At 45.9% G+C, this 9,704-nt stretch overlaps 1 protein-coding gene across 1 annotated transcript; it reads left to right on the forward strand.

Annotated features, from left to right (window-relative positions):
- The first annotated feature begins 727 nt into the window (after window positions 1-727).
- CXCL14 (C-X-C motif chemokine ligand 14) lies at window positions 728-9,410 on the forward strand. The gene is made up of 4 exons (XM_017732971.1): window positions 728-1,212; window positions 2,070-2,175; window positions 6,621-6,731; window positions 8,261-9,410. The coding sequence occupies exons 1-4, from the start codon at window positions 1,149-1,151 to the stop codon at window positions 8,274-8,276; spliced, it is 297 nt and encodes a 98-aa protein (XP_017588460.1). The 5' UTR covers window positions 728-1,148; the 3' UTR covers window positions 8,277-9,410.
- Window positions 9,411-9,704: the final 294 nt, after the last annotated feature.

Consider the following 9,704-nt stretch of genomic DNA (forward strand, 5'->3'; position numbering starts at 1 on the left):
CCGGCAGGAACGAAGCCATGTGGGAAACTTAAAATGCAAGTGGAGCTGGGAGTGCGTGGCGAGTCCTTCCCAAGCGCTGCCTGAGCTGGCGGGTGGCTGGTTTCGGTCGGTTCCAGTAACGGGGATGGGTGTGAGAGCGGGGAGCGCGGGCAGCGTGCGCTGGGAGAGGGGCTGGGATGAACCAGGGACCCGCAGAGGCGTTTGGCTGCGGCGTGCTTGGTGCACACTGCTGTGAAGGCGATTAGACCCCACTCTGATCTCCATCGGTTTCATTTAGACAAAAATCTGGAATCTGGATTTAAAGATGCTCTTTTAGCTGTTTCAGAAATCAGAAACAGACTCTGCAAGGGAGGGGAAACATGTATTTGCATCCATGAAGTCCTGCGTGTTGCTACCCTGCTTCGTGGAGCAGAATATTGTTCGAGTGTTCATTAAAGCAACGCTAAACCGATCTTATTTCCTGAAGCATTCCACACGCTAAACCCACCTAACAATGCTTTTAGGAATATCTTCTCCCATTCACTAAACTTTCCTTTAGATTTAGAAGCCCACTCAAGCTAGAAAAAATAGTATTTAAGGCAGTCTGTGACAAAAGGTGACACCCCTTCCCAGGTGAGACTTCTCCAAATCTTATTTCCAAGGTGCATGGGAATTTCCGCGGAGCGCGGGCATCCCTGGAACGCTCACAAGCGGATGGTTTTCCAGCTAACAGCCTCATTCACACAAACACACACATCGCCCTCCCCAGCAAACCTCCTCTGACGGGGACCGTCCCAGCTGGGCAGGGGCAGAAGCAGCTGCCCCATCGCCTGCGCTCCCTCCGGGATGTTCGGGGCGGGGATGGGGGATGCTCCCCCCCGGGGTGCCGGTCGTCCCCCCCCCCGCCGGGGCTGAGGAAGCGGAGGGAGCAGTGGAGTTGCTCTGCATATTAATGAGCGGGGAGCGAGGGCAGCGGGAGCCGCTTTAAAGGAGGAGAAGGGAAGGCAGCGGCAGAGCGCAGGCAGCGCCGGGCAGCCGCTCCGCCGGGAGCCGCTCCGCTGTCCCCTCCCTGGTGACCCAGCCCCGGGACAGCGGGATCGGGGGGACGAACCCCAAGCGAACAAACACATCAACCCCCCGGCGTCTCCTTGGGTACCTGCTATCTCACAATGAAGCTCCTGACAGCAGCTCTGCTTCTGTTCTTCATCGCGATGTGCTTAGCCAGCGCGGAAGGTAAAGTGGTTTATTCTGCTTATTCCCACTTAAATCTCTTTTGTAATTTGTGCTTGTGTCTTGATAGCCCTGCCTTGGGCTGAGCTATCCCCTGCACGGTGGAAAGGTGTGATATATGGAATCTGTGAGTAAGGGAGCTGCAAGTTGTTCAAAGGTGAAGTAGGGGTAAAATACACGGGATAAAGTTGTGTCTTCGTTTGTGTCTTCACTGCAAGGCAAGGAGCTCGCAGTGGGGCAGGTCACGCCATGTTCTTCGTTATTCAGGAATAGAGCTCAAACATCTCCTTTGAAACTGAGGGTGGTTTTCAGGGAAAATAGAGCAGAGCTGGATGCAAGGTGGTGGCACAGTCTGCGTTTTCTGCTGTGCACAAAAATGATGGTTAAAAATGCTCAGCTTTTGTCTGGCTACGACTGCACCACAGCATCCGTGAAAGGAGGAATGACTCAAAGTCCTACAAAGTCCAAGTGAGACACGAGTGAATGAGAAAGTAGCCCAGACATGCACTTGCTTGCTCAGTTTAAAGCAAGTTCCGACTCTTTCATTTCCTTTTGTTAAATACAATTATACTTAATCACAGCAGGTGCACTTAAAGAAATCTGCTCTTTACAAAGTCCCAGAACATATGTAATGCTCTAAAACATATTTCCCAGAGAGTCACTACCTTTTTCTGGGATATACCAAAGGAGAAAAAAAACCCCTCTTTTTAAGCTCAACAGCATTACAAAATTCATCTTTTCCCCACCAAGGCTTGAAAGAGCAAACTGAAGTTTTCCTGGATGCACACAGGCTGGAGGGGAAGGGACGCTTGGTATGCAGGAGGCTTTGCAGGCGCATGAGAAAATGCTTTCTCTTGTAGGCGTGAAGTGCAAATGTTCAAGAAAAGGTCCTAAAATAAGATTCTCTAATGTACGGAAGCTGGAAATAAAACCGAGGTACCCATTTTGCGTGGAAGAGATGATTATGTAAGTTTTCCTTCATTTATTGCTTTCTGTTTCCCTGTCAGCTGAACTGCTTCACCTTATCTGCAAGTTCCTTCTTTGTTCTTTGTTTTCCTCATGCCCTGGCATGCTAATTCCTAGGAACAGTCATTTGCTGCATCAGAGGAAAAAAACCCGTACAATTCTGACCAAAACCCCAGGCATCATTTTTTGACACAATGCTTTTTTTTAATCAGATAAGTATTTCCAGAACAGGTAGCAGTAGAAAGATTATCATTAGTTCAAGTGAAAATAGGGACAAATTCTACTCCAAGCTGCCTGATATAAAACTCAGAACAATTTACTCAAATTATTCTGAGCATGCAGAGTAAACATGAACAGAGTTTGATCTGTGGTGGTTTCTGCAGGGAAGAGTTACCCCAACCTGCATTGTAGCAGAGCAATCCCCTTCACCTGATGGGATTAGTCAGCATGTAAGAGAATGCTTTCCTCCCAGTCTCCCTGCAAGTCGGGACCAATGCTGCTGTGAAATCTCAAACTGATGTAATGGTTAACCAAGCTGAGGCAGGTACAGGGATTTTTGACGTGACTGGCTAAAAAAAGGAGGATTTTTTAGATTTTAAACATGGGTGGGTTTGGCTTTTTTCCTGTCCTGTTTGGATATCTTAAGATTCCCCCAACAAAGCACCATCCAAACAGTAAGTGCAGCTGGATAAGAACCAGAAGGGCAGATTATCCAAAAAGACTGCACCAAGCCCCCCTGCCACCTAAGAGGGGAAAAAGGGTCCCAGGATCAGCCACAGCCCCAGGACACCAAGGACTGACTTGATCCAGCATTGCGCTCCCCCATGGAACATCTGCCAGTTGCTTAACAGCAGGATCTGTGCAGGCTGCACACCACCTCCAGCACCTTGCAATGCCCACAGGGCCGAATCTTGCCCATCCACCTGGCGCAAACAAGGAGATACCACAGACTTCCCACATGGAACTGGCCGCCAGGCTCAGTGGAGGGCTTGTGGAGGAGGAATGGAGAATCAAGCTTCCTTAGGCTTCCTCCAGAGCTAGAGCAGCACCACTGTGAACAATCAGACCCACTTCTTTGGAGCCCAAACAAGTTGATGGTGACCTGAACAGAAAAATTCTTGCAGAACAACCCTGCCTGAATCAGCTCCTCACAGCTTTACTGTTTGCTTTGACCCTTCAGTAGTAAAATGATGTCATAGAAAAACATTAACTCTTCGCATCCCACTCCAGTTATTTGCCCAAAAGCAGATGGTGACCAGGGGGTATGAAATAAATCTCATTAATGCAACGTTTTACTTCCAATCAGAAATCTGGGAAAGCTGAAATGCTGTGTATGAGCAGTTGCTTTGCCAGCCTGCTAGGGCAGATGTTGAGCAATACTATTCAAGGCTGAGGGTTGTCCAGGGTTTGCAGCAGCTCCTGGGACAGAACTGTCCCATCGCTGTCTCATTGCTGAGGGTGTCTGTGGGGCCAGCAGGGCAAACCCGCTGCCATCACTGCCTTTCCAGCTACCCTAATGCAGCCTGAACTGAAAGCATTGAAATTAATATTCTGGGAAGCAATTGATCCAGGGGTCTCTGGACAAAGCACAGAGGAGGTAAATTCCTGCAACTGAGTTTTTGTTGCTGCAGTGATCATCTAAAATGAGTTGTCAAAGCTGTGTCCCCTCTGCTCTCCTTAAAAGCTCTCATACAGCAGAAACGTGATATAAATTATGTTGGACAGAGAAGCAGTAGGTATGGGGGGTGCAGTTAAGGGAGGTTTTGGCCATAACCCCCCAGCAGAGCTGTGCTACAGGGTAAGAGACAGTTAAACTGAGTCCTCAGTCTAGTCAAAATCTATCAAGATTCATGGTACATCTAGCAGTAATTGTGAGTGTATCTGTCTGTATTCTGGAATGAGAGAAAGCAGAAGAAAATAGGAGAGAAGTTTAACTCTTTCTACCTGAAATGTTCTGAAACACCCCCACCCATGCTTTGCCCCATCCCAGAGGGTAGGGGTAGATCAGAGTGAGAAGAGCTGATGGGAAATAGGCTCACAGCAGTGCCTTTCTCAAGGGGCTGTAAACTGATGGCAGTTCCCACACCAGCCTGGGATGAAAGGACCAGAGCCAGGATCCTTGTGGTCATGGAGACAGGGTATTTGTAGGCAGAGGTGCAGCCCCTCCATCCCTGCAGATGAGATGTGTGGGGGCACAGGGTGCTGGGGTCACAGACTGACTTGGGGTGCTCATCACAGCCCCAGAGGCATGGACATACAGGGGAGAATTTTGGCACAGGGACACTCAGACACCAGGGTGAGGGCTCCAGCCACCAAGCCCTGGGCAGCTAAGGGACAAATCCCACTGGGGAAATCTTACTGGGGGTGTAAATTCTGGTGCTTCATCCCTTCTCCATCTCTCTCAACCTCTTCTTGCAGCCCATCCAGGCAACTCCTCACTCAGGTAGAAGCTCCCACAGCACCTCTTAGGCACATTCCATTACATGTCAGACCAGCATCCTCAAAAGCAGGTCCAGGTCATCTCAGGGTGCCCAAACACACTGCCACCCAACCCTGCACCCATCAGGGACTGTGTGAGAACTGCAGAAGACCATGGGGCTGCCTTGGGAACATTTCTCCTGTCCATTCTCCAGAACCAAAGCAGAAAACTTACATGTGATGTCAAAGCAATGCATCTCAGCCTGAGGACAGAGCCAGTTCACCTGAGAGGCAAATCATGGATCGCTTCCTGCTCAGACTGCAGGCTCTGGTAAATCCAGACTTCACTGCTTCTGGTGCAAATGTAGGGCTTGCTGCTTTTCAGAGGTGTTCCTGCTCCTCTCCTCCCGCAACTCAGCTTGTCCATCACTTTCTGGAAATATCCTCTATGGTCTGTCAGAAGAGAAACCCAAGCCAAGATCTGGGTCAGCCAGTGCAGATGGCACAGCTGGGGAGGTGCATGGGGAAACCTTGCTCCTCTCTCGAATCCCTTAAAACTCATATCACCCCCATTCAAAGCTACAGGAAAACTCCCCTTCTCGAGCCCATACTGCTCTCAGAGGAGTTGGCTGAGAACACCCTTAGAACAGAGGTAGTCCATAGTTTTTAGCACTGATCCTTCCCTTTCTGATGCCTGCAGCCATTCAAGGCTCTTTGAGGCTTTCACTGCTTTCCCATGCATTGGGGAAAAGTCCACATCCTGCCAGAAAACAACCTGGAAATTACACCGCAAATTTTGTGACTGTAGCTGGAGATGGAGCAGAAAAGGGGAGTGGGGAGGAAGGTTAATTGAACAGAAAGACCTATTTGAACACCTTGTAAAACCTGGAAATTGGAATCATGCTGAGACCCTTAGTTCAGTTCATGAAGGCAACATGTTTTAATTTGTGAGGCACCAGGAGGGTGAGCTGGGAAAGTCTGCAAGGCATTTTGTCTTGCTTTCTGAACCAAACCATAAAAGAAGACCTTCAGTATACACAGGTATTTCTGGGTTTCTGCCATCATTATACTCATGTCTCTAGCAACATTTAATGAATTCCATTTTAGGGTTTTAGTTAAAGCAACGACTGTTATGTTAAACCATCCCTGTTGTGGATGGTATTTCCAGAAAATTAATAATTCTAATACAAATTTTCATTGTGGGTTGGTTTCTGGATGTTGTCTGGGGTTTTTTAAATCACAAAATTAATAAGAAAACCAGAAAACTGTTCAATTTTGAGCCCACAAAAGTGGGGCAGTCTTGATGTTTCTGGAAAGCCATCCTGTTGGGACCCAGATCCCTCATGTCACCTCAGCTGAGGTGACCAACTGAGGCAGCCTCACTGAGCCCTCCAGGAGGTAACCTCAAATGATGAAAAGACTTTTGCCATGTTTTGGCTCCCTGCACGCTTGGTCCTGACAATAAGGGGACACCAAAGCAGCAAGGAGAGCAGGATCAAGTGGGGATCAGAGGAGGCTGAAGCCCCCAGGGCTGATGCTGAGGCTCGCTGATTGCAGAGTGCTTGTTGAGCACACAAGCACTCTGCCACGTGCAAGTATTTAAAATATTACAGAATTAAGAAAAAAAAAATCAATGAAACAGTACTGATAATTTCTCTTGGATGAAGTATTGTTGAGTGTATCAGAACTATCTCTTTATGCCAAGTCCTTGTGGTTGCCTGAATGAGTCCTAATTAAATTACAGATTAGGCCCCAAAGATGATATCTAACAGATAGGCAGAGCAAACCCACTGATTAAAACCAGTGGGTACATCTTCATCTGCTACAGCCTCGATGCCCTGCACTGAGGGAGAACAGCTGATCTGACCTTATCCCAGTAAACTCAACACATCTGCCGTAAAGAACAGAGCTGGAAAACCCTTACCCTGTTCCACTGGGTGAGAGCCCCCTGGCCCACTCTGGCATGGACTGGAGTGGGAACAGGGGGGTATTCCTGTGCCTCCATGACCTGTCCCCTTGCCTTGCAGTGTGACGCTGTGGACACGGGTGAGGGGGGAGCAGCAGCACTGCCTCAACCCCAAGCGCCAGAACACCGTGAGGCTGCTCAAGTGGTACCGAGTATGGAAGGAGAAAGGCAGGTAAGGGCCAGTTTGCTGAACGGGTGAAGGATCTTGGAGGCAGTCAGGCAACCAGCAGCATTCAGACATAGAAAAGGCAGGAAAATGCACACGCTAGCAAATGCTCCATCCAGCACAGAGGATGTATTTCATCACCAGCGTTACGATTTTAAATGGATGTTCTTGATATTAATTCTTTCCTGCCACATGCAATTCTCGCTTCTATTTTGGCATTAGGCTGTTCTGACTATAAATAGTAATTATTTTTGGTAAAAATATTCATCAGCTGACATTCTCAGTTATTTACATACACTCACCTCCCTTCTACGGGTAAAAATACAAGATGAAAAGCTAAACTACTTTCACACAGTCACAAGAAAAGCAGTCAGGAGAGATGGGATGTCCCACACTTCAATCACACCACCTCAACATCATCAATACTTGATGATGCAGATATTTGCCAATTTTAACTAGTGTATCATTCCCAGAAAAATTGTAGTTTTCTGAAAAAAATCTCTGACAGCTTCTCCCTTGTAAAAAGAGTTGGGTTTTTTTCTAAGTCATAGACAGAAGACAGAGAGTGAGATGTGAATTCCTAATGTCCAGTGGTGATGTACCCATCTGTAATTAAGGGGAGCTGCCCAGTTCCTGCCACATCTCCAGCCATGGCCAAGAAAGAGCCTCCACACACAGTACAGGTTCATCAAACCCTCATCCTCCTCATCTGGTGGGGAATTTGGTTCCCAAAAGTGAGCTCAAGTAAGGCTAGGGAGCAGCAGGCTCCTCTCTCTGCAGGCCCAAGGGTGCCAGTGATCCCCAGCAGAGCCTTGGTGGTGCCTCAGGCAATGCCAGGGCACAGCAAGCCCCTGGCCATCTCCCCGAATTCCTGCCAGCTCGCTGCATCTGCTTCACAAACAGAGCACGTGGGGAAGCCCTGGCTATTGCATAACCACATATTTTCACTCTTCCCCTGGTTTTTTGGGTTTTTTTTTTTACATAAGGCCATCATTAAGATGACAAAGGTTGCTCAGCCCCAGGCTTGTGCCCTCATGAAACACACAGACAGACAAGCCCATCAAGTTGTGCTGTCAGGAAATAATATAGAAAAATGAAATAGAGTCATTATTGCAAACAACAGATATTGTGAACTTCTTGTCTATATACAGCTCATTATAAGCTTCAACATTTGTATATGAGATAGGGATTTTCCAGCATTTAAAGCTAAATAGCAGATGTGGATTTCTTCATGTTATTTATCCAGATAATTGTGGCAGAGTGTGTTACTTCCAACATGCCTCCAAGATGTGATAGTGTCGAAGTCCAACACTCCTCCCAGATGCTTTATGGATAGAGGGAGCAGTCTGGTGACTGCTGAAGTCAATAACTTACTTTCCAAATTACTTAGGCACAGGCTAAAAATCTGATTCTTGGGGTTTTATTATTTTTGGGTTGTTTATTATGTATTTTTATTATTATTATTATTGTTATTTGAAATTGAGTTTTTTAATTCCTAGTTTAAACACCCTGCTCTTGGCTCTTCTTTTGTTTAGGGTTTATGAAGAATAAGAGAAAGTGGTACATGGAATGGAGTGGACTCCCTTGGCTGGCATAGGACTGGGCTCAACAGAAGATTATTTCTCTCTCGCAGACATAAGACACAAATTCTATATTATTATAAAGCACTTTTTACCAAGGGTCAGTTTTTACATTTTATAGCCGTGTGCAAAAGGCTTCCAGATTTCTCAAGTATCTGTTGCACTTCTCATTTCATACCCGTCTGCTCTGTACTGAAATTAGGAAAACACATGCTTTTCGTTTTAAAGAAGTTCTTTTGGGATTTTTTTTTTGTTTTAATTATTATTCATTCATACTTCACTATGATTGCAATCGAGCTTTATAAGCTCACTAGCAAAGAGAACTGTTTGTGACGGTGTCGCACAGCCATGGCCCTCACCTCTGGCAGTGGGAATGCTTCGGGGCTGGGGTTGCTGCTCATGTTTGCAGCCTCCACCTCAGTCAGGCAGACCAGGGACCAAAGACGAGTTTGCTGGGGAAGATGCCACTAAAATGTCGTGGCTGTACCTGCAGAAGTGAGGTCCCTCAGCAGCTCGTCAAATGAGCGTGAGCATCACTTGTGTACCTCTTCTTTAATGGACTTGAGGTCTTGCTGCAAGGCAAAGCGTCCTGTATCTCCCATTTAACCTCTCATGCATTAGAAGGCATTCCTAGGTCATTTTTATTACTAAGAAAATGTTTATTTTTTTTCCACCTGAAGCATTTACAGAAAGTATGTGGCTTCAGTACTGAGACATCTTAAGCTTCAAGACTATTGTGTATGTTTTCCTAGATTTGTAGCAACAAGAACAAAAAGCCTTTAAAAGGTACCTTTTTATGAAAAATACGATAGGGCAAACATATAAATACCTATGTATGTTTTAGTCACAATACAACATATTCATTATTTTGAATGTAATACTTCAATGTTAAGCAGTGCATTCCTCTTTTTAATATAACAAAACTACCTTTTCATTTGTAAATATACTATAGGAAGTCTCCCTATATTATCTCGTTGTATAATGTACTGTACTGCTAAATTATCATATGCTATTTAAATGTTTGAAATATTTAGAAGGTTGCATGCAGATTTCATATTTCTTTCTAAGACAAATGAAAAAAAATAATTAAAAAAATATTTAAAAAATTTGACAATTGCTTGTAAATTTCCTTAAGCCATCAGAGAACTCCTGCTACTTTCAATCACTTGGTAGCTGAATTGGTTTGGGGAGGAAAACAGTAGGTCAGAGAAGCTGATTAGAAATAGGACATCTTGATGATACTGGAATTAGAAAACATTATTCCAGTACAATTTACCTTCCTTTCTCATTTTAGGATTTGGACTTTAGCCAAACACTGAGGAATGCTGTGACATAAAGAAGGGTGATCCATTCACCTGTAACCACTGGTCTAGTGTTGCGTTAAGTAGACATAAATCAA

This window comes from Corvus brachyrhynchos, unplaced genomic scaffold, assembly GCF_000691975.1.
Source record: "Corvus brachyrhynchos isolate BGI_N302 unplaced genomic scaffold, ASM69197v1 scaffold54, whole genome shotgun sequence".
NCBI lineage: Eukaryota > Metazoa > Chordata > Aves > Passeriformes > Corvidae > Corvus > Corvus brachyrhynchos.